Below are 26,325 nucleotides of genomic sequence, written 5' to 3' on the forward strand. Positions count from 1 at the left end.
TTGACGTAAATTGTAGCAATATTTTAGGATCTGTTTCCTAATACAAAGAAGACAAAAGCAAAAATTAATAAATGGGACTCAATTAAACTTATAACCCTTTGCACAGCAAAGTAAATGTACAACAAAACAAAAAAGACAGCCTACTTCATGGGAGAAAAGTATTTGAAAATAATATGACTGATAACAGGTTAACATCCAAAATATGTAAACAGCTCATACAACTCAATATCAAAAAAAGAAACAACCCAATTTAAAAATGGGCAGAAGACTAGAATAGACATCTTCCAAAGAATACAAACATGGCTAATGGGCACATGAAAAAACGCTCAACACGGTTAATCATCAGGGAAATACAGATCAAAGCCACAATGAGATCCCCTGTCAGAATGACTATCGTAAAAAGAATACAAATAACAAATATTGGTGAGGGTACGGAGAAAAGAAAATACTTGTACACTATTGGTGGGAATGTAAATTGCTGCAACCACTATGGAAAACTGTATGGAGGTTCCCCAAAAAACTAAAAGTAGGACTACCATATAATCCAACAATTCCGCTTCTGGGTATATATTAAAAAAAAAAACCCATAAACATTCATTTTAAAAGATGGTCATAGCAACCCCAATGTTCATAGCAACATTATTTACAATAGCCAAGATATGGAAACAACCTAAGTACCCATCAACAAATGAATAGATAAGATGTGGCATATATATACATATATTCCATTGTGTGTCTATATGTATTTATGTATATTGATACATACTCAGCCATAAAAAAGAATAAAATTTTGCCACTTGCAACAATGTGGATGGACCTAGAGAGTATCAGATCAGATCAGATCAGTCACTCAGTCGTGTCCAACTCTTTGCGACCCCATGAATCGCAGCATGCCAGGCCTCCCTGTCCATCACCAACTCCCGGAGTTCACTGAGACTCACGTCCATCGAGTCAGTGATGCCATCCAGCCATCTCATCCTCTGTCGTCCCCTTCTCCTCTTGCCCCCAATCCCTCCCAGCATCAGAGTCTTTTCCAATGAGTCACCTCTTCGCATGAGGTGGCCAAAGTACTGGAGTTTCAGCTTTAGCATCATTCCTTCCAAAGAAATCCCAGGGCTTATCTCCTTCAGAATGGACTGGTTGGATCTCCTTGCAGTCCAAGGGACTCTCAAGAGTCTTCTCCAACACCACAGTTCAAAAGCATCAATTCTTCAGCGCTCAGCCTTCTTCACAGTCCAACTCTCACATCCATACATGACCAACAGAAAAACCATAGCCTTGACTAGACGGACCTTTGTTGGCAAAGGAATGTCTCTGCTTTTGAATATGCTGTCTAGGTTGGTCATAACTTTCCTTCCAAGGAGTAAGCGTCTTAATTTCATGGCTGCAGTCACCATCTGCAGTGATTTTGGACCCCAAAAAAATTAAGTCTGACTCTGTTTCCACTGTTTCCCCATCTATTTCCCATGAAGTGAAGGGACCGGATGCCATGATCTTCATTTTCTGAATGTTGAGCTTTAAGCCAACTTTTTCACTCTCCACTTTCACTTTCATCAAGAGGCTTTTTAGTTCCTCTTCACTTTCTGCCATAAGAATGGTGTCATCTGCATATCTGAGGTTATTGATATTTCTCCCGGCAATCTTGATTCCAGCTTGTGTTTCTTCCAGTCCAGCATTTCTCATGATGTACTCTGCATCTAAGTTAAATAAACAGGGTGACAATATACAGCTTTTATGCTTAGTGAAATAAGTCAGAGGAAGAAAAATACTTTATTTATTCATATATATATATATGGACTCTAAAAAATAAAGCAAATGAATATAACAAAAAAGAAAGAGAATCACAGATATAGAAAATAAACTAGAGGGAAGGTGATCAGCAAGACAGAGGTAGGGGATTAAGAGGTACAAACTACCATTTATAAACTGCAGAGATATCTTGCACAGCATAGGGAATATAGCTAATATTTCATACTATAAATGAAGTATAATCTATAAAAATTTAAGTTACTATGTTGTACACCTGTGAACTAATATTGGATATCAATTATACTTCAATTTAAAAACATAGAGACAGACGACATCCCTGGTGGTCCAGTGGTTAAGAATCACCTTCCAAGGCAGAGGACACAGGTTCAATCCCTGGTCTAGGAACCAAGGCCCCACATGCATGGGGCAACTAAGCTCACACATTGCAACCACTAAGCCTAAGTGCCAGAACTGAGAGCCTGCTTACCACAACTAAGACCCAACACAGCCAAAAATAAATAAATATCTTTAAAAAAGAGACAGAAACTCAGCAAAGAAATGGAAGACATAAGAAGAAACAAGTAGAAATTTTAGAATTGCAAATACAATAACTAAAATGAAAAACTCAGTGGAGGGGCTCAACAGCCTAATGAAGAGGAAATAATCAATGAAATGAAGATTGTTTAGTCACTAAGTTGCATCCGATTCTCTGCAGTCCCATAGACTGTCCCATCAGGTTCCTCTATTCATGGCATTTCCCAGGCAAGGATACTGGAGTGGGTTGCCATTTCATTCTCCTGTGATCTTCCCAATCCAGGATTAGAACCCACATCTCCTGCATTGGCAGGAGGATTCTTTACCACTGAGACAGCAGGGAAGTCTGAAATGAAGATAAAACAATACAAATTACCCAACTGGAACAACAGAGAAAATAGATCAGAAAATAAAATAAAAAGAACTTCAAGGAGCTGTGAGTCTATAACATCATATCTAACATTCATGTTATCAGAATCCCAGAAAGATAGGAGAAAAGGGATAGGAATGAAAAAGTTCCTTAAGAAATAATAGCTGAAAATTTCCATAATTTGGCAAAAGACAGAAACTACAGACTGAAAAATTTCAGTGAACCCCGAATAAGATAAACTCAAATTCACACCAGGATGCAGCATGGTCAAACTTCTAAAAACTAAAGACAAAGACAGATCTTGAAAGCAGCAAAAAAGAAATGATTCACTAACTATTAGGGGGAAAACAATTTGAACGACAGTGAATTTTTCAGTTAAAAAAACTGGGACCAGAAGTAAATGGTACATTTTTCAAATACTGAAAGAAAAGAATTGTCAACACAGAATACTACACCCAGTGAAAATAGCTTTCAGGAATTAAGAGGAAATCAAGACATTCTCAGATGAAGGAAAACTAAGAGAATTTGTCATCAGCCAACTCACTCTAAAAAAAAAAAAAAAAAAGAGGCTGAAGAAAATTTCCAAATAGAAAGGAAACAATAAAAGAAAGAACTTTAAAATATCAAGAAAAGTGAAAGAACACAAGCAAAAATATGATTAAAAACAGCAGACGGTCCTCGTCATTATGTTTGATGATTCAAGCAAAAATAACAACATCATTTAATATGATTCTAAATATACATGGAGTTCTGTGTTTGGTTCTACATATGAGGAGCTGGGAAGTCACCACTCTATCCTAAAAGTCAGTAATTCTTCTTGGATCGATGAGACAGTGGACGACACAAGACAAAACACTGCTCCAAAGATGGAAGAGACTAACGGATTAATACAGGGAGATATGGCTTTCTGGAGCAGAGACTTACAAGCAGAAACTGCTATGGGAACCAGTACTGGCTTTGTGAAGCTGGAATTATAATTGACAAATTGCTGGACACTCAATGCAGACAACTCTGAGTATTACAAACTCTAAGGGGACCCAGTCTAGGAGTTATGCAATATTATGCAATTCACCTCCAGGAGTTAATGCTAAGTATCAGAGAAAAATCCCCTTGGGCCTCTGGAAGGAACCACTCTGAAATATACTAAAACACTCTTTCCTTCTTAGCAAGGCTTGCCCTCAGAAGAAACCAGTTAAACAGAGCATACCTTTTGGTGTATCATCAGGGCCTAAGTGACCTAGGAAAGGAAAATACCCAACTCCAGCCCACTCTAGCCATCCTGTCCCATGTAAGGAGGAGTAGGTGGGGAACTGAGGAACACTTGTGAAGTTCACAGTTCAAGGCATGGGTTCAGTAAAAGACTGAAAACTAATCTTAGAGCTGTAGAATGCTTCCCCTCTCCTCACACTGTGTAGTTTAGTCGCTAAGTCCTGTCTGACTCTTGCGACCCCATGGGCTGTAGCCCACCAAGCTCCTTTGTCCATGGAATTTCCCAGACAAGAATACTGGAGTGGGTTGCCATTTCCTTCTCAAGGGGATCTTCCCAACCCAGTTATCAAAACCAGGTCACCTGTATTGCAGGCGGACTCTTGCATCACAGGTGAATTCTTTACCAACTGAGCCACAAAGGAAGCCTTCTCCTCACATTCAGTTCAGTTCAGTTCAGTTCAGTCGGTCACTCAGTTGAGTCCGACTCTTTGCAACCCCATGAATCGCAGCACGCCAGGCCTCCCTGTCCATCACCAACTCCCGGAGTTCACTCAAACTCACATCCATCGAGTCGGTGATGCCATCCAGCCATCTCATCCTCTGTCGTCCCCTTCTCCTCCCAGCATCAGAGTCTTTTCCAATGAGTCAACTCTTCGCATGAGGTGGCCAAAGTACTGGAGTTTCAGCTTTAGCATCATTCCTTCCTAAGATATCCCAGGACTGATCTCCTTCAGAATGGACTGGTTGGATCTCCTTGCAGTCCAAGGGACTCTCAAGAGTCTTCTCCAACACCACAGTTCAAAAGCATCAATTCTTTGGTGCTCAGCCTTCTTCACAGTCCAACTCTCGCATCCATACATGGCCACTGGAAAAACCATAGCCTTGACTAGACGGACCTTTGTTGGCAAAGTAATGTCTCTGCTTTTGAATATGCTATCTAGGTTGGCCATAACTTTCCTTCCAAAGAGTAAGCGTCTTTTAATTTCATGGCTGCAGTCACCATCTGCAGTGATTTTGGAGCCCAAAAAAATTAAGTCTGACACTGTTTCCCCATATATTTCCCATGAAGTGATGGGACCGGATGCCATGATCTTTGTTTTCTGAATGTTGAGCTTTAAGCCAACTTTTTCACTCTCTACTTTCACTTTCATCAAGAGGCTTTTTAGTTCCTCTTCACTTTCTGCCATAAGGATGGTGTCATCTGCATATCTGAGGTTATTGATATTTCTCCTGGCAATCTTGATTCCTCACACTACTAAAGGTCTATTTATAGCAGTTCCTTTTACCCAGTACATCATGTCCAGCTATCAAGAAAATAATTACAAGACAAACCAAAAGGTGAAAAACACAATTTGAAGAGACAAAGCAATCATCAGAAGCAGATATGGCAGAGATGTTGTAATTGTCAGACTAGAAATTTAACACAACAATGATTAATATGCTAAGGGCTCCAATGGATAAAGTGGACAGCATATAAGAAAAGATATGCAATAATAATAGCAACAATATATTCAACTATGTATATATCTTAAGTATATGTGTATATATAATACCTTTTTAAACTGAAAAAATTATAGAAATGGACAACAAATTAGTGGTTGCCAAGGGTTAAGGAGGTGGGGCAGGAGGAAAGTGGGTGTGGCTATAAAAGAGCCGCACAAGAGATCCTGCAGTAATGGAACTGCTCTGTATCTTGACTGTATCAGCGTCAACATCCTAGCTGTAATATTCTACCAAAGTTTTATAAGATGTTACTGTGGGGACAAACTGCATAAAGAATACACAGATTCTTCCTGTATTACTTCTTACTACTGTGTGTGAATCCACAATTATCTCAAAAGAAAAAGTTTAAAATATATGTACTCCAACTTTCAAATAAATTATGCCATTAAGTGTTGAAAATAAATTTTTAAAAAGCCATGAGACATTAAGAACAAAGTGATAGCAAGATTTCATAATTGTACTCTAACTCTACACTAAATTTGTTTTACAAGTGCTATTATTATGGGGATTTTCAATTAGAAATTGGTAATATAGTTTAACAGAAGTTTTTTTGCGTATTTTGTAATATATCACAGGCATCTAATGCCTTACATTTCCACATTGTACTTTTATGACTATCATACCAACATACAGAATTCACTAAATTAAAATGGAGAAATATGAGGCTATTTGTTTGAATGCTAGCCAAAAGCTAAAGGAAACTGCTGTATTATGAACAGCAGAAACAACTTTGTTTCAGAAATTAAAGTTTATTTTAGAAATTAATTTCAAGCCTCTTTGAAAACAATTATCATTCTAATAAGAATTACAATTCAAACCATTTTGGATGATAAATATTTAAAAGCATTTGGTCTGGAAACTAAACTGGAAGATAGCAAGAAAACTAATGTTATGAAATCCACTGTGGTGGATTAAACGGCTGTTTTGCCAAGAGGATTTTGCTCCACATTGCAAATTGCTGGAAATATATCCTTCTATAACCACCACTACAGTTGTAGAAACATGATATTTATTCCCAAAGATTCAATTATTATTTTATCTATTTTTTGTCTTCTTACAAGGCTTCTTTAAAAGCTTTATTTAAAAAAAAAAATCCTTTGAGCACCCAATCCCTGAAGCATGAACATATACAAACCCCTATAAACATATTTAATTGTCTCTCCTTAATCCAGACTACATGAAATCCAATCAGAGAAGGCAATGGCAGCCCACTCCAGCACTCTTGCCTGGAAAATCCCATGGACGGAGGAGCCTGGTAGCCTGCGGTACATGGGGTCGCTAGGAGTTGGAGAGGGAAATGGCAACCCACTCCAGTGTTCTTGCCTGGAGAATCCCAGGGACGGGGAAGCCTGGTGGGCTGCCGTCTATGGGGTTGCACAGAGTTGGACACGACTGATAGGAAATCCTATTTCAAGCACAGTGTCTTCCTTCTTGCTGTAATTTAACCATGCATTTATGTTTGAGATCACGTTCCTCTCACTGCTATTACTCGACAGAAACCCACACTGCTTCCCAAGGTACATGCTAAGCATGTGCAGGGGGCACCCACAAAGCAGGCAACATAAACCAGCAGGAAAGTGAAAGGTAGAAATCAGCAGTCATGTTTGAGGAGAAAATCAGAACCTAATTGAGCTTTATGGCTTAGTACAGATCTCCTCAACTTACAATAGGGTTACATGTCTATAAACCCAACATAAGCTGAAAATACCATCAGTTGGAAATTATTTAATACACCTAACTTCTGGACATCACAGCTTAGCCCGGCCTACCTTAAATGTGCTCAGAACACTCACATCATCCTACAGTTGAGCAGGATCCTCTAACACAAAGCCCATTTAAAATGTATTGAGCAGCTCCTGTAATTCATTGAATACTGTACTGAGAGTGACCACTAGAATGACTGTCTGGGGACAGGACAATTCTAAGTGTATGGGTTAGGGACTTCCCAGGTAGTCCAGTAGTTAAGACTCCATGTTCCCAATCTAGGAGCCATAGGTTCCACCCCTGGGCAGAGAAATAAGATCCCACATGCTGCACAGTAGTGCAGCCTAAAAAGTAAATAAACATCTCAGTGTTGATCCTCGGGATCCTGTGACTCACGGAGAGCTTTGACTCACTGCTACCACCCAGCACTCCAAGAGTATCAGACCCTATACTCCTAGCCCAGGAAAAGATCAAAATCCAAAGCCAAAGTATGGTTTCCAGTGAATGTATATCATTTCTGCATCACCAAGAAGTCAAAAAATTATGTCAACAAATTATGTTGACGCATCATAAATCAGGGATTGTCTATAGTTGCATTAATTTGCCAAGACTGCTATAACAAAGTATCACAAACTGAGTGACTTGAACAACAGAAGTTTATCATCACAGTTCTGGAGGCTGGGAGTCCAAATTCAAAGTGTCGTCAGGGTTGGTACCTCCTGAGGGCTGTGAGGAAGAACCAGTTCATGCCTCTCCCCTTGTTTCTGGTGGTTTGCTTAACCTTGGTGGTTACCACACCTTGGCTCTAGGAGCATCACCCCATCCACTGCCTTCATCTTCACAAGTTATTCTCCTTGTGTGAGGGACTGTCTCCAAATATCCCATTTTTATAACGACACCAGTCATTGTAGTTAAAGCCCACCCCAAAGACCTCATTTCAACTCGATGATCTCTATAAAAACCCTGTCTCCAAATAAGAGTACATCCTGAAGTACTGGGGCTTAAGACCCTAACACAGGAATTTTGAGGGAATGAAATTCAACTCAAATCTAATACAGTTATGTAAAGTTAAAAATAAAATAAAATTTAAAAAAAAAAAAAAAAAAAAAGAAATTCAACTCATTACAGTAGTATTTGATTTTAAATGACTTTGGGGGGGAAAGGGACACCCAGATCTTCACAGTGATTCTCTATTCCCTCCATCATATCTGAATGGCTCCCCTTTCAAAGCTGTATTAGGCCGAGGCTGTCCTAATGTGTGCCCCTTTCTGTTACCATCTCCCACCAGCTTCACTCATTTTGAGCTTCTTGACATTTTTTTCCTTAGTTTGTCCCCATTCCTAACTCTCTACGCCCTAAATCTCAGCTTCTTGCCCAGCAATGCCTCTGGTCTCATGGCCAGCCATTACATAAGACATGGAAAGTGGTACTATTGCTTCCGCCTCTGGCTCACAGGCCTTCAATTACCAAATAAAAATAGGTTGGATCTCTGTGCAAATGAAACCATAGTCAGCCCCACAAATCATAGTGAGGCAGCAGCAACCCTCCTTCACAAGAAAACTCTCAAGTGCATAGAAGCTCTCCTGACTTCAGGCTATCCCCACACTTGCCCCCTACACATAAGATACAAACCAATTTTACAGTAAAAGATTATCAGAGAAAATATCCAAGTACTTTTTATTATGCCTGTACTGAAAGTTACTCTGAAGTGGCTTTGTGAGGGAGAACATTTTAATCTGTAAAAATGTTGCATTTTATCCTAGAACTAGTAGAATAATCTTAAATTTTGATATGATAAAAAAATCATTAACTGAGAAGAAGAATAATCTGATGATTGAATAATCTGATCCAGTTATAGAGTGAGAAAGAAATAAAGTATGCTATAATCTACACTTAAGCTAATCCATAATAGGAGTCCTTCGGATGCAAGATAAAATGTTGATACATCTAGAGAAGTTATAGGTCTTATGGATATGCTTTTATAAGTGAAATATAATGAAGTACTGAGAACCCTAATATCTATGGATGTTTATATCAACCAGTTCAATATCTTGCATTACATGCAATACTAATACAGCAGAAATGGTTGGCTCCCTCTCATTTCCATAGTGCTCTTTCAATGTGGTACAAGGCAAATGGCAATGTATTCTGCTTCCACTGAGCACATTTCTGTACAGTGAATCCAGGCAAAAATAACATCATTAAAGTAGTACTTTAAAGTTTATTTAATCCAACCCCCGGTCACACATGACCCGAATAATTCACTTGCCATAAATGTCATCTAGTGTTTGATTTCCAGTGTCTGGTGATGAGGGTCACCATACCTTATCCCACAACACCTTCCACTTTTACACAGTTGTGAAAATATCAATATAATACCTATTTTTTTACTCACTGAAGTACTCATTCAGCTGTTTACCAGTTCAACAAATATTTATTGAGACCCTAATATGAAACCACCAGACACTACACAATGTGCTATTATAATCTTTGTGGAGGACTTAGACGTTTATGAAGAGCTTTCCATAAACATCAAGCCATTTAATCCTCACTAAAACCCTGTAAATAAAGTCTGATTATAACTAATTCATGATTTACACTAGAGAAGAGAAAAATTAAAGTTCAGCAGTTAAGTTACAACACCAGTGAAAGCAATGAGACTCAAACTCATATTGTAATTCTAAATGGTACTCTCTTTCAAATATGTAAGCTAACACAACAAATTCATCACCCCTTCACATATCACTAAAGATACTGCAGATTCCTGTTATGTTTTCTCTTTCCCCAGTAAACATCTCCAGGTCCTCCAGCTTTTCTTCATCAAGTTTGGAGTTAAAACCTGGACATACCCAGCACCAAGCATCACAGCCCAGATGAGACAGGACACGGCCAGACAAGGGAGAGAACTACTACTCCCATTGAGACACATTTTTTCTTAATTTTATTTTATATTTAAACTTTACATAATTGTATTAGTTTTGCCAAATATCAAAATGAATCTGCCACAGGTATACATGTGAGACACATTTTAAACATTGTAGTTTATAATCAGGTCAGTTTTGGTTAACCAGGGAATACAGTTGAACTTTTTTGAACTTGCAGCCAATATGCACTATCAGAAACTCATACCTTCATACCCCTTTCTCTGTCCCCTCCTAATTCTACCCTTTATATAGTTGAATTTTGAGACTTAATCACAAGACTTGAAAGCATATCGAACACCTACAGTTGGCAGTTACTAAGGCAGCATCCTTAAAGAGTGCAGGTTAAAAACACAGGGACTGTTAAAGTTCTTTGGCTTTTCATTTTATTTCACTTTTATATGTATTTTTAAATTTATTTTTCTATTGAATGGGCATACACTTCCAGATTCAAGCATTAATACTACTAGTAAATAATAAAAATTCAGAGCTATGCAATACTTCACATAAACTGTTTAATTTCATTAGGACCCTGTGAAGCCACTGACAGATGAAGAAACTTGGGTTCCAAGAAATTAAATAAGTTTGCCCAAAAGTCACACACCAAGAACATGCTGGAGCTGGGATTCCAACCCAGATATATCTGACTTTGACCCAGCAAGCTCTCTCTCTACCATAACCACTTTTTTGTTCTCAATAACCGAAAGCATCACTTTTTGTTTCTTTTTCTTATGACTTTTTAACTGCTAGAATGCTTTTCACATGGTAGACCACAAAATAGTGGACTTTTTTCTTTTCAATTAGGAGTTTTGCATCATTCTGGCTTTTAGCCTAGTATTAAGCTATTATTACAGGTCCATTTTTTTAAACACATTTCTGATTATGTGGCCTTTTTCTACCTCTTACATTTGTCACTAATCAAACTCATTCTTTTTCCCTAAAACTATTCATTGAATTTTATTCTTTACCTCATTAAGATACCATTATTGTCTCAAATGAGAAACTTCACACTCATTACTAATTCTGCCTGCCTTCTAACCCCAACATAGAATTTTTCATCAAGACTACACTTCTTATTTCCCAAATGTCTCTTAAACTTGATGCAGGCCCCCATAGTATTTTTCATATCTTACTGCACTGGGCCCTAATTGATCCACCTGCTTCTAGTCTCCCTAGCTGCATTCCACCCCATACAATAGCACCACATTTATCTTTCTAACCACGTAGCTAAATATTTTTCAACTTTTTATAAGCTGACCCCAATCTATGTTTCCTGCTATGTATATCTCTACTCCCAGTCCCCTTATGCCCACATCTAGGCTATGTGACTTACCCCTATCACATAGCCCATATTCTTTCTCAACTTCCTTTTATGAACGCCATTCCCTCTGTCTGGAATGAGTTTCTTGTCCTGACAAAGACCCATCTCCTATCACCTCCCATACTCCTCCACGTTTCCTTCAGATAGAATTCACTGTTCTGACATTTTTGCTAACAGAACATTTTTGTACATAATTCTTGGATAAACATTTATGCTTTGTTGCTGTCATTTTTTTCATTAACTGTCTTTCCTATATGAACATGAGTTCCTCAAAAACAAGCATCCTGATATTTTTGCTTATTATCTTAGTAAAGTACCAAATACGTAATGAAAGTGAAAAGTGAAGTCGCTCAGTTGTGTCCAACTCTTTGCGATTCCATGGACTGTAGTCTACCAGGCTTCTTTGTCCGTGAGATTTTCCAGGCAAGAGTACTGGAGTGGGTTGCCATTTCCTTCTCCAGGGGATCTTCCTGACCCAGGGATAGAACCCAGGTCTCCTGCATTGCAGGCAGACACTTTACCCTCTGAGCCACAGCAGCTTCCCAAATACATAGTAGATGTTCAATAAATATTTGCATGAAAGAACAAGAGTATTTCCTCTGAGATCTGAGCTGACCGGAAATTTTCCTGTCATAGTGAACTGAAGTGAAGTTGCTCATTCGTGCCCGACTCTTTGCAACCCCACGGACAGTAGCCTGCACCAAGATTCTCCATCCACAGGATTTTCAAGGCAAGAGTCCTGGAGTGGGTTGCCATTTCCTTCTCCCGGGAATCTTCCCAACCCAGGGATCAAACCCAGGTCTCTCGCATATATACGAGACAAGGTCTCGCTCTTCCTGTCATATATACTGGTCTATTTAGTTACCGCCACATTTCTTCCTAATTGGTATTCTTTGTTTTTGTACTGTTAGAATTTCAGCTTTGATATCTCCTGTGCTTCTCAGGCTATCTTCTCTTTCACGGTTTCAAAATCATCTTTTTCCTGAACTTTTTGACTCCACACTAAGTCATGACAGATAGACTTTTGTGTATAAGAATTAAAAGTCCTCAGATACTAGTTGATAACAATTTCCTAAGTCTTTGATGTGGATTTTGATTGATAACCATATGATAGGTGAGAATCTGCCCTTGGACTGAATTCTTCAGTTCCCTTCAGTCATCTGGCATCTCAAATTCTCTACAAGCTCATTTGGGCTGATGTCCATATCTCAGTAATGCCACGTCAGCATTGGCACACAGATACACAAGAGAATGTTATCTACCCATTTTGCAAATGGGAAAATTAGACCTAGAATGACCAAGAACACTATCTGATATAATTAAGCAAGTGGATCCTCTCCCAAAAAGAAGGTCTAATAAGGCCTCTGCTCCCAAAACTGATTTGTTTCCTTCCTTACATGCCTACATATTTGTGTTTTATTCCCCTAAGGGCTTTATAGAAATTTCTATCATTTGCAATCTGTTCTTCTTAGTTATATGAATCTATTTTCTCTTCAACCAGCACTTTTCTTTCCTTGACTTAAAAAAAGAAAATAAAGAACCAGCTTCACTAAAAACATGTTTCAGCTCTCCTACACTTCAGTAAGTACAGAAGCTAAAATTGACTTACTTTACTGCATGTTGTGTCATTCACCTAATGGTATAATCTGAGAGAATAACCTCTGATTTGAAAACTGTAAAGGCACATCTTAAGACTGGACAAACTTAAATCTGGTGTGAGTACAAGTCATGGAATTTTTTAATTTAGTGTGTCCTTGGAAATTATCCGCTTCCCTGGTGGCTCAGATGGTAAAGCGTCTGCCTGCAATGAGGGAGACTTGGGTTCAATCCCTGGGTCGGGAAGATCCCCTGGAGAAAGAGATGGCTACCCACTCAAGTACTTTTGCCTGGAAAATTCCATGGACTGAGGAGCCTAGTTGGCTACAGTCCATGGGATTGCAAAGAGTTGGAGACAACTGAGCAACTTCACTTTCACTTGGAAATTATCTAGGCTAACCTTCTTCTTCACTAAAGGCTAGCCCTTAATTGATCCACCTGCTGGATCCACCATTCTGAAAACTGAAGGTCAGAAAGGCCAAGTGACTTCTCTGGGGTAATTGAGGATTATAAACCAGGACAAGAGCAGAATTCAACACTTCTGAATCCTTACTCAGTCAATGCCCTTTCTACTTTTGGCCATTTCAAGCATGGAGACCACACCTTGCTATTACCATGCTTAAACTCACATGGTAATAGAATGATGGCATATGAAAGCAATTATTTAATCTGTGAAAGTTTCTCAGTCATCTCTGACTCTGTGCAACCCCATGGACTGTAGTCAGCCAGGCTCCTCTGTCCATGGAATTCTCCAGGCCAGAATGCTAGAGCTGTTCCCTTCTCCAGATGATCTTCCCAACCCAGGAATCAAACCCATGTCTCCAGCATTGCAGGTGGATTCTTTACCAACTGAGCTACCAGGGAAGCCCATAAATATTGGACTGAGTTGCCATGCCCTCCTCCAGGGAATCTTCCCAACCCAGGGATCAAACCCAGGTCTCCCATATTATAGGCAGATTCTTTACAGTCTGAGCCACCAGGGAAGCCCAAGAATACTGGAGTGGGTAGCCGATCCCTTCTCCAGAAGATTTTCCCAACCCAGGAATTGAACCAGGGTCTCCTGCATTGCACACAGATTCTTTACCACCTGAGCTACCAGGGAAGTCCCTCTTTCTTATTTAATTTGTAAGAGAAAATAAAGCCTTCTGATATATTTCATACCAGTCACCACTTTGAGTATGGAAACATACATCGGTTTCTGAACACACTGATGTCTTCAGATCTATTATCAAAGAGTAAAATTACTGAGGGTCTACCATATCCTAGGTATTGGGAATAAGGAACACCATGGACCTAGTTGCCTGCCTTATGCAGCAAGCCAGACAGGAAGATGGATACTATATAAATCATTATAAACAGTTAAGAATTAAAATAGGCAAAGGGGTGAATGGACTGCTGTGGGAATATGTTACTGAGAACCTCAACCTGATTTGAGTCATCAAGGAGTATGTCCCTGAGACACTGATATTGAACCTGAAATCTAGAGGATATGTAAGCATTCCAATGAGAATATTCCATCGGAGGGCATAGCATTAGGAAAGTCAAGAGTGCATAGAATGGTGCATGGTTGTGCTTAGAAAACTGAGAGATGTACCACAGAGCTAAGGCAAATGGAATTACAGGAGACAGAATTAGAGACACGAGTGTAGTGTAACCAGATCACCCAGAGATGTGTAGCTCATGTTAAGGACTTGGGAATCCATTTAGGCATTTTAAGCAGGGCAAACTGTGATCAGATACACATTTTTAAAAGATCATTCCAATATTATTGGGATAATGGGTTGAAAGGATAGCATGTAGACAGACCAGGCATGAGGCGAACACCTAAGCCAGGAGAAGCATGCATAGAGTCTGTACCCTAGACCTCCCAGGGTAATTCAGTGGTACTCACTATTCAAATAACATATCTTGTGTTTCTTCTTTGTCTTTTCTAATGAAAAGCAACCCAGTTAGTCAACACTGCTCTTAATAAACACAATTTTCAAAAAAGATAGCAGCCACCCAACAGATATTTTAAAACTATTATTTTTCTGTAGGACATGTTTTTTGTTGCATTGGGGTTGTAATTTTAATTGTATTGGGGCTAACTGCAATCATTATCATTGTAAAGAGCTTCAATTCAGATGATACATTTTCAGTGCAAATAACTTGAGTGAGCCACCAACTCGACTATCAAAGTAACAGTGAAGTGCCATCTATCATGTTTGTTTTGATTATGCTCTATGTTAATTTTTTACCTATGATTTTGGTATAAGTTGGATAGTATACATGGATGGAATACATAAAATCATGCACTGACTTCATGACAAGATTAAAAAATATTCTGTCAAATCATTTTGAGGATTGCTGCAATAATCAGATATCATAAATTACACAAACTTTTGGGAAAAATTTACCTGAAGTAATTTTAGGTTTTCAAAAATAATTGTTTTCACATAAATAAGCTATATTATTTTCTTATGGAAACCAACGGATTGTATGCATCACCTTGTGTGATATAAGACCTAACTATAACATATAGATGAATGCGACTATGTATTATTCTCTTTTTGACAACCTGAATTATCTTTTGGGTATTACTCCGAATGATAAATCAAGTGATTTAAAAGTAGAGCTCAAAATTGGAAAATTGAACTTGTAAGTGCTTTTATCTTAAGTAGATGATATGTTCATGCACCTTGAAGAGTAAGTGCTCTAGCTTTGAGCTAACTTTATGACAATAGGCTCTTCAGTGAGTGACTTTAGACTAATAGAATATGCAGGTCCTGGGAATCAGGGTTAAGTATGAATTGTTATTCATCATGAAAGCCCAACTCAGCATATATATAAACTGTTCTACTCTGACAAACAGCACAATGCATTCAACTGTCATTGAATAAGTTTGTTTGGAAGAAAGACTAATAATTTATTTTTAAGCACTATTTTTATATATTATTTTATCTTATTTTGTTTCAACTTTTCCTTTTTATTTAAAAGAGAAATGGCTCCTGCTAAAACAATATGGAAAATTCATTTTTCTCCCAAGTGGCCTAAGTGAAGTGAAAGTCGCTTAGTCATGTCCGACTCTCTGCTACCCCACTACTATACAGTCCATGGAATTCTCCAGGCCAAAATACTGGAGTGGGTACCCTTTCCCATCTGCAGGGGACCTTCCCAATCCAGGGATTGAACCCAGGTCTCCTGCATTGCAGGCAGATTCTTTACCAGCTGAGCCACATGGGAAGCCCAAGAATACTGGAGTGGGTAGCCTATTCCTTCTTCAGGAGATCTTCCTGCCCAGGAATTGAACCAGGGTATCTTGTGTTACAGGCAGATTCTTTACTAACTGAGCTATCAGACAAGTGGCCTAAGGGGCATACTAATTAATATAGAATCACTGGTTTTGAGGGGTGTAGATTTTGTTTCATTCTTCTTTTAGATAACTTTTACCAGTTCTTTCTTTCTGAAATCCCTGGTTTCACTGACCATTCAAGACAGCAGGTAATGATACTCCCAAGTTCCATTCTCCAGCATATAGGACCTGGTGGTAAATTCCTGCATGTCTTCTTCATGTTCCTAAAACAAAGGACACTGAAATGGAAATCAAAAGGGGACCTTTATGTTTAATTGTATCTGTCACTGCCAGTTCTGTTCCAACCTTGGACCTGTATGTGCCGTTTACTTTTAAATTCCTCACCATTTTCCTGTATACACAAAACCTGGGGAAACCACAAACACTGTTATATCTGTTTATTTCTTCCAGGTTGGACGAATTGAAGATTTTCTATACCAATTAGAGGATAGTTTCTTAAAAACTAAAAAACTGAGAACTGCTCGAAGGCAAAAAACAAAAATGAAGCGGCTTCAAACTGCACAGCAAAGCTAGTCACTGGGGAGCAGGTGCCACATCCCAGAGAAAGGGGCCGTGGCGTCCCACCAGCCTGCCTGTGACAGCCAGTGTCAAAGGCCTAACACCTCAAGGATGAGGTGGTGCTCCTCTTGGCAAAGATGTTCCACACTGCATTAATCTCAACTGGCAGCAATAAATGTTCTCAGCAAGTTTCACCTGACTCTTGTTCAAATTCATCTTAGTTAAATAGCTTATCAAATAACCATTGCTGCCTCTCTCACCTGTCTTGTCCTTTCAGCGCTGACTAAAGTGCAGCTGCTGCTGCTGCTAAGTCACTTCAGTCGTGTTCGACCGTGTGTGACCCCATAGACAGCAGCCCACCAGGCTACTCTGTCCCTGGGATTCTCCAGGAAAGAATACTGGAGTGGGTTACCATTTCCTTCTCCAGTGCATGAAAGTGAAACGTGAAAGTGAAGTCGCTCAGTCGTGCCTGACTCTTAGCGACCCCATGGACTGCAGCCCACCAGGCTCCTCCATCCATAGGATTTTCCAGGCAAGACTACTGGAGTGGGGTGCCATTGCCATCTCCAAAGTGCAGTGGGTCTACCCAAGTACATTTTAGTATGTGTGCATATTCATTACCAGTCAGTCACATACAGATATAAATGCAGAATTTAAGAATTACAAACTGATAATATACTTTATTGATTTTCATAGAGATTGCCAACATAGTATGGCTGATATCAGTTATATCATTAAAATCTGTACTTTTTCCCCTGGATCCTTCACATCCCGTTGGCCCTTAAATCACTCAACTCAAACACACATATTTGACAAAGTAATGAGTCAGGAATCATTACTGAAGACCTCAATTAACACCAGTAAGGAGGTGTGAGAATAAAGTAAAAAGGTGGAACCCAGATACAGAGTAAAATAAATAAGAAAATGTAAATTTTAAAAAGAATGGAGAAAATTAATAATATCTCAGAGTACATTAATAACATGAAAAGGGAAAGGGGTAATAAAATACTTACTGCTGAATTTTTCATTTTATGGTGAGATTGTAAAGAAATCAATAATTCAGCCTTAAGTGTATTTTAGATTTGTATAGTCATAATTATGTAAGATATAAATATTTTGAAAGTTTGAAACAAATTATGACCTTGATTTCCCTGTAGACCATTTGCTTAATTCTTACCTTTAACAAAGAGTTTTTCTCTTTTCTCCCCCACTCCACCCAGAGATCATCATCATTGCCATCACATTCCCTCAGGCTAGATATTAATGGTAGTCAGTTAAAGATAGGGGTATTTATGAAACTCCTTTTGGTTTCTAGACTCAGACCAGCACAGCATCTCAGTTCTATTCTTGTAAGTAGCAGAAAATAATTTCTTTCCATGGGCACTTGAGTCTGTAGCCAGATGTGGGAGTCTAAGACAAATGGCTCAGCCTTCCATTCAGCCACTTCTGCTGTTATCTCTCTTGATCACTGTCTGTCCAGGAATTTCCTTTTATTAAAAAAATTATATATATATATATATATATATATATATACACACACACACACACACACACACACACATACATATACATATATAGGCTTCCCTGGTGGTTCAGTGGTAAAGAATCCACCTGCCAATGCAGGAGATGCAGGAGACACGGGTTCAACCCCTGGGTCAGGAAGATACCCTGGAGAAGGAAATGGCAACCCACTCCAGTATTCCTGCCTGGGAAATCCCATGGACAGAGGAACCTGGTGGTTTACAATCCATGGGGTCACAAAAGAGTCGGACACAACATAGCGACTAAACAACAAAACAGTACACACAGACACACACACACACACATCTTTACAACATCTCTAGGAGATAAAGTTTGCTGAGCTTTGAATTTTAACTTCAGTGTTAGGATTTTATTCTCCCAAAGAATGTCTATATTCTCTAACATTTTTTTTGTTTTGTTTTGTTTTTCATTGTCTCAAAATCTTAGCATTGGCTATTCTGAAAGGCCTATTGATATTCTCATTCTGTAGGTGTTCAATTGCTTTATTTTTGTTCTTCAAAAATTAGTGTCCTGTCATTCCACAGTGCTGAAGGATTATATTTGAAAGTAATACAGTTACAATTATTAGATTATGACTTCACTCTGTGACCATTTCCCCCAAATCCAATACTAAATATATATTGGTTGTTTTTGGCTTGGACTTGAGTAGGGAAACAAAGGCAATTCTAGTTGGTCTTAGAAAGGATGATTTAAAATGGAAATCAAAAAAGTTCAAAAGAAACGTTTTTTGAGAAAAAAATTAATCAACATTCATGGCTCTTCAAAAGGGTATCAAATGTTTAGGATTTATGATACATATAATACCAAAGTCCACAGGAATGAATTTTGCTCCTGGTTTCAATATTAATGTCAAGAGCCTTGAATAGCAATAATGTAGTATAATTCACAACACTTGGCCTCCCATTCCTTGTTTTCGTCTGCAGATGAAGGATTTGTAAAGCAGTATGGTATTAGTTTAAAAATTAATACCAGAGAAAGCAAAGTTTACAAAGTACTTTCAGAATGCTTATTTTATACCAGCTTCATAAGAATTTCATTGTGTATGCATTTTCTCCTTTCATAATTGAGGAAACCAACCCAAAGAGGTTAATGCTTGCTTGATTCCAAAGACCTGTTTTGTCCCCCACTTGCTATTTGAAATGCGGTCCATTGACTAGCAGCACCAGCATCACCAGGGAATTCATGAGGAATGCAGAATTTTAAACTCATCCCCAAATCTACTGTATTAAAATCTGCATTTTAACAAGCTCTCTGAGTACTTTACATATGCCCAATAAAGTTTGAGATTTGCTCTTTTGCCATATTGGAAAATATTTTCCTGTCAGTTCAAAGTTAACACAGAATGTGATGATGTAGCTACTCTTAGATTTTGGCCCTCAAATATTTCCTAATATAATTATTTCTGCAAAGGATTATACACCAAAAGAACCAAAAAGTTAAAAATTCAGTAATAAGAGGATATGTGTTCTTTCTCTACCATTTTACTCTAAGATTTTATCCTGTAACATTTCAAAAACATAAAGTGAAACAAAAGAAACACATAATGGCTGAAAAGAAGTGGTATACACTTCATGATACACTCCATGCTCTAAATACATCAGTGGTTTCCTGTGTCTTCTCCTATCATTTCTCCTGTGTCCCTCCAACATTTGCTGATATGCATCTAGATGAGAAGCAGAACTCTGCTGATCTCTAGAGCTAGGGGCAACTTATCTTTCAAAATACCTCAACAGATTCTTCCCAGCTTGTCTACATTAGGGTGATTAATTCTGTACATAGGATGTATTGGGGAGACTGCTACTGCTTATTCTTCTATAAGAAATAGTTCAGAAGTCCCATTGCCAAAAGGAAAAACCCCAAAGAAGGCCACCTAGAGGTGAAAATCCTCTGTATTCTGACCTTCATATTCCTTAATGTCAAGTACTTGATCATTCTCAACCATCCCTTCATCATCCTTCAGGGCATTTTGGTATTGTTTGTATGTGTGGGGTTCAGAATATATAACCCTGAAATATGCTACATTGGCGTGTTTATTATTTTGAATTAAAGGTACTCGAGAAACTGCCAAATGCAAGAAGAACATTCTGAACTTCCTTTCTTCTCCCGAAAGTAAAAAATAAGTTTCCCATATATGAAAGATACCCTCTCTGTACCAGGAGGTGAAAGACATCCTAAGACATCTTTATCTCCAGAGTCAGAAATCAGGTCCAAGAAGGCAGTATTAAACAAACCTTGTTACTTCACCATTCACTAACCCCAGCCCAAATCCTTCTGTCTTGTCAATTCTAAAGAAATTTATCGTTTCTTTGCCTAAAAGGTATAAAAGCTTCCTGCTTTGGTCACTTCTTTGACTCTTATATCTTTGTGAGGCTCCAGCATGCACAGATGTAAGTTAAATTTGTTTTTCTCCTGCTAACCTTTTTATTACAGGTGGATCTGAGTCAATAATGTAGAAGAGAAGAAGGAAGTTATTTTTCCTCCCTTATAGATGTTTTCCTCAGCTTTTCTGTTCAAACTTTTAAAACCTAGGGAAAGTGGTGAGAATAGTACAGTATATACTCAGCCATGAAAAGGAACAAAATTGTGCCATTTGCAGAGACATGGATGGACTTTAAGGTTGTCATACAGAATGAAGTAAGTCAGAAAGGAAAACAAATATCATATAATATTGTTTATATGTGGCATCTAGAAAAATGGTACAGATGAAAGCAGAAATAAGAGTCACAGATGTAGAGAACAAACTTATAGCTACCAAGCTGGGGAGAGGTGGGATGAATTGCCAGATTGGAGTTTATACCATGTATAAAACAGATAACTAATGAGAACCTATTGTATAGCACAGGGAACTCTAGTCAATGATCTGTGGTGACCTAAATAGGAAGGAAATCCAAAAAAGAGTGGATTTATGTATACATATAACTGATTCACTTTGCTGCACAGCAGAAATCAACACAACATTGTAAAGCAACTATACACCAATAAAAAATTTAAAAAGAATAGTACAATATAATGTACACTCTTCACATAGATTTCCCCAATTACTAACATTTTGCTTCAGTGTGCATTCTCTGTGTTCTTCTCTCCCTCCTTCCCTTCAAGTAAAATACATTCCACAGAAAAACCAAATTGTTTCTTTTAATAGAATTACCTTATTGTGAATACACTATGCTAATTCCCCCATGCGCAAATCTACACTTGTTCTTTGCATCAAATTAACGAAGTTAGCAGAGCTACTTATAAAGTGCTGGGGGAAGGGTGATGGACAGCACACGCCACTCAGTCCCTGTCCTCCTCCTCACTGCCAGTCTTTCTGGAGCCTTGCTTTGATAACCACGACAGCATTAAGCACAGGCAGGGTTCTTGAAGAAGGAAAAGTAAGTCACAAAATGGCAACCCACTCCAGTACTCTTGCCTGGAAAATCCCATGGACGGAGGGGCCTGGTAGGCGGCAATCCATTGAGTCACTAGGAGTCGGATATGACTGAGCGACTTCACTTGCACTTTTCACTTTCATGCATTGGAGAAGGAAATGGCAACCCACTCCAGTGTTCTTGCCTGGAGAATCCCAGGGACCGGGAGCCTGGTGGGCTGCCGTCTATGGGGTCACACAGAGTCGGACACGACTGAAGTGACTTAGCAGCAGCAGCAGCAGCAGCAACAAAGTGTTAGTTGCTCAGTCATGTCAGCCTCTTTGAGAACCCATGGACTGTAGCCCACCAGGCTCCTCTGTCCCTGGGGATTCTCCAGGCAAGAATACTGGAGTGGGTTGCCATTTCCTTCTCCAGGGGATCTTCCCAACCCAGGGATCAAACCTGGGTCTCCTGCATTACAGGCAGATTCTGTACTATCTGAGCCACCAGAGAAACCCAAGGTACAGCCTCAGAACTGGTAATTCATACTTTTTTATATCCTCAAGAGTGGCCAGTCTTTACTCGTTGAAATCAGATATTGCAGTTTTTGAAAACAGCCAGATGTTACTAAGAACCCAAATTGGTGACTACAGAAAACCTTCAGCTGTAATGTTACTCTGTGTCCCTGCACATCTCTGAGTAATGACAAGCACAAAGCAACCACACTGAAATAAGGAGAGGTTTCCACGTGACTCCTCTGAAGAGAACCGTGTGTACCTTGGTATCTACATGCTAGTATGTCTGTTTGTTTCTATATGCTTCTGATGGAACAGAAAATTGGATAAACTTTAAAACCTCTCTTAGAAAGCGATTTGCCAGTGTGTATCATGAGCTCTAAAGATATTTATATTTATACCCTTTGCTCCAGTAATTCCACTTTTAGAAAACTATACTAGAGTTTAGTTTAGAATAAACTTTTATCTTATACAGGTTATAAGAGAAAAGTAGAAAGGTATTCATCATAGGGCTTTTGTTAATGGAAAAATAAAATGAACTCAACTGAAATTTTAGATTATAGAATAAATGATTGATGACAGTCTATCCAACGCTTAACCTAATAATAGATAAAAATTTCATAATATTAAAAGAAAAAAGATATAAAACTATATAAGCTCAATTATAACTAGGTTATACAATATATGCATATAAAAGACAGGCAGGAAATACAAGTAGATTTAACAAGGGTTATCTTTAGTGAAGACAGTTAGGGATGATTTTATTACCTTTTCCTTAATATTATACAGTAAGTATATGTTCCTTGATGATAAGGGAAAAATCCATAAAAATATTATTTTGTATCATTCTGCAAAGAAAGGCCAATTGATATCAGCTTTTCTTTGCCTGTTTACAATAAAAAAAATTATATATTCTGAAACTTGCATCACAGATAATTGCTGTTTCAGAGACAGAGGTCAGTAGAAACACTTTATTTGTAGAATTCTTTGTGGCATAAAAATTTTTATGACTCCCTCCAGGCATTCCTGGGACACACAGGTCAGAAGGTCACAGACGTAACTATTCCCCAGAGTACCAATTATGGTGTTTTACCAGCCTTTAAAAATAAACTGATACCACCTGTGAGTTGTCCCTATCTTCCTTGCTTGTCCTTTTCTCATAACTTTCTTCTCTGATTGTTTTGTTTCATTCTTTCCCTGTACTCACAGGATATCATCTTATAAAATATGAGGTGATCACAGACCAAAGTCCTTTAAATCAAAATGTATTGAAAGCTGAGAGACCACTGGCAGAGCAAAGCTTTGATTTACAGTGGCTTGATTCACTGAGATGGGGTGATAGAGTCCAAGTTCAATCAGATATTTCACAAAGTTGCCTGATCTACTCAGCAGTTCCTGGGCTCTCGGGACACGGATACAAAGGACTACTGTGCAGCCTTGACAAGCAGTAGATTGTCAAGATGTAATAGAATGTAATGACACACCTGGGGCAAGCACCTATTTTTGACAAGTTATCAAAGGGAGGGAAAAATCAGAAAACAGACCCAAAGAACGGTCCCAAAGTTATAAATGTAAGCATAGCCTGCATGTGCCTCAATGAAAAGAAGCCAGAAACACTAAGATTGCATGAAATAGGAGATTAAAATCACTCTCCATGTACATTATTTAATAAATGGTATGGAAACTTGAAAATTAAATATTGGATATGCTCTTTTGTTGCAATCTTCTATCGATCCAAGGCAATGTACAGAACTAATACACATTAACAGTTGAGACTTTAACCTTTTTCTTTAAAAAGTGTTTAGGGAAATGGAAAGGCAAACATTCATTGAGAAATGGGACGACTAAACCCTTGACAATGATAACAAGACAGTCTTTCTCTAAGTCTTGTTCATTAGCTTTACAGATGTGAATAGATGTATCAGGTTATTTTTTAAAACCAGAAGAGGAAATTGGTGTAGGACAGCTGCTAAATGTAAAGCCATTCTGAAGGAGATCAGCCCTGGGATTTCTTTGGAGGGAATGATGCTGAAGCTGAAACTCCAGTACTTTGGCCACCTCATGCGAAGAGGTGACTCATTGGAAAAGACTCTGATGCTGGGAGGGATTGGGGGCAGGAGGAGAAGGGGACAACAGAGGATGAGATGGCTGGATGGCATCACTGACTCGATGGACATGAGTCTGAGTGAACTCCCGGAGTTGGTGATGCACAGGGAGGCCTGGCGTGCTGTGATTCATGGGGTCACGAAGAGTCGGACACAACTGAGCAACTGAACTGAACTGAACTGAAGAAGAGTACCTCTCACAGGTACTGCTCGGTTGAAGTTAACTGCCAATGGCGGTAATCATGATACAGAATGCAAAATGGGCTTTGACTTTGAAAAATGGTTTCAGTCCTAGCTGTGTTGCAATGAGGGATAATAATTTTTCCCTACCTAATGAGTTTTCAGTAAGGAGCAAATAAGACAATGAAATATGAACTGAGTTTTAAACACTGAAGCATTAATGCCTTTATTGACAACTCATGGTAAGCTAAGCATTGCCCTCTTTAGTCCTCACTACAATGCTGAAAGAGGAAATGTTATTATGCCCTTTTATAGATAAGTAACCTGAGGACCAGGAGATGAAGTCATTCCTTAGAGCTAGAAAGTGGGAAAGCTCAAGGTCAAACCCAGACAGCTATACTCCAGAGGTGGGAATTGATACATAGGGCACCTCACTTGATTGTACTTCACTTTATTGCACTTTATAGATACTGTGTTTTTCAGTAATTGAAGGTTTGTGGCAACCTTGTATTGAGCAAGTCTATCAGCACCATTTTTCCAAAGCATTTGCACACTTTGTTTCTCCGTGTCACATTTCAGTAATTCAAAATATTTCATACTTTCTCAACATTGTGCGGAGAAGGCAATGCAACCCACTCCAGTACTCTTGTCTGGGAAATCCCATGGACGGAGGAGCCTGGTGGGCTACAGTCCATGTGGTCTCGAAGAGTCGGACAGGACTGAGCAACTTCACTTTCACTTTTCACTTTCATGCACTGGAGAAGGAAATGGCAACCCACTCCAGTGTTCTTGCCTGGAGAATCTCAGAGACAGTGGAGCCTGGTGGGCTGCCGTCTATGGAATCGCACAGAGTCGGACACGACTGTAGTGACTTAGCAGCAGCAGCAGGAGCAACATTGTGATATTTTTATGGTGGTCTGTGATTGGTGAGTGACTTTTATGTGACTATTGCAAAAAGATTATGACTCACTGAAGGTTCAAATGACGGTTAGCACTTTTTAGCAAAAAGTATTTTTTCAATTAAGGTATTTTGTTTATATAATGCTATTGCAGACTGCAGTATAAAGGTAACTTTTATATGCACTGGAAAAGCAAAAAATTTGTGTAACTCACTTTATTGCAATACTCACTTTACTGCAGTGGTCCAGAATTGAACCCATGGTATCTATGAAGTGTGTTTGTATCACTTCTCTGCTTTATTCTTATATTTGTTTTTAAAGACTTGGTATTCCCTAGTAACATTTGCATTATGCACACCTGTGATTGCCCCAAAGTGACCCCAGGAGCTCCGCTGTGTCCAAAACAGTAGCGCTGGTCACAAAGGACTATCAAGCCCTGGAATGTGCCTAATGCAACTAAATAACTAATTTTAATTTAAACTTTTTAAAGTTAAGTTTAAAAATGGACACAATTTGAATTTTGGAAAACTTGGAAATATATTTGGAACAACTGAGGTATGCAAATCTACTTTTTAACTGTAAATTTTATGAAAACTAAACACTGATCAAGTATGTCCAAAGAAAATTTAGCATCTGAATTGAGAGATTCTATAAGTGTGAAATACACACCTGGTTTAAAAGAGCTGTTATTAAAGAATGTAAAATGTCTCAATAATAAATGTTCCATTAATTACATGTTCAGTTCAGTTCAGTCGCTCAGTCGTGTCCAAATCTTTGCAACCCCATGAATCGAAGCATGCCAGGCCTCCCTGTCCATCACCAACTCCCGGGAGTTCACTCAGACTCATGTCCATCGAGTCAGTGATGCCATCCAGCCATCTCATCCTCTGTTGTCCCCTTCTCCTCCTGCCCCCAATCCCAACCAGCATCAGAGTCTTTTCCAATGAGTCACCTCTTCGCATGAGGTGGCCAAAGTA

At 38.7% G+C, this 26,325-nt stretch overlaps 1 protein-coding gene across 1 annotated transcript in view; it reads left to right on the forward strand.

The window, feature by feature from the left end:
* The window catches only part of SPATA16 (spermatogenesis associated 16), a 245,846-nt gene extending 228,604 nt beyond the window's left edge, over window positions 1–17,242 (forward strand). The window contains 1 exon segment of the mRNA XM_055569023.1: window positions 16,650–17,242. Within this exon segment, the coding sequence (XP_055424998.1) occupies window positions 16,650–16,772 (123 nt within the window). The 3' untranslated portion in view covers window positions 16,773–17,242.
* The last annotated feature ends 9,083 nt before the right edge of the window (window positions 17,243–26,325 follow it).

The sequence above is a fragment of the Bubalus kerabau genome, chromosome 2, assembly GCF_029407905.1.
Source record: "Bubalus kerabau isolate K-KA32 ecotype Philippines breed swamp buffalo chromosome 2, PCC_UOA_SB_1v2, whole genome shotgun sequence".
NCBI lineage: Eukaryota > Metazoa > Chordata > Mammalia > Artiodactyla > Bovidae > Bubalus > Bubalus kerabau.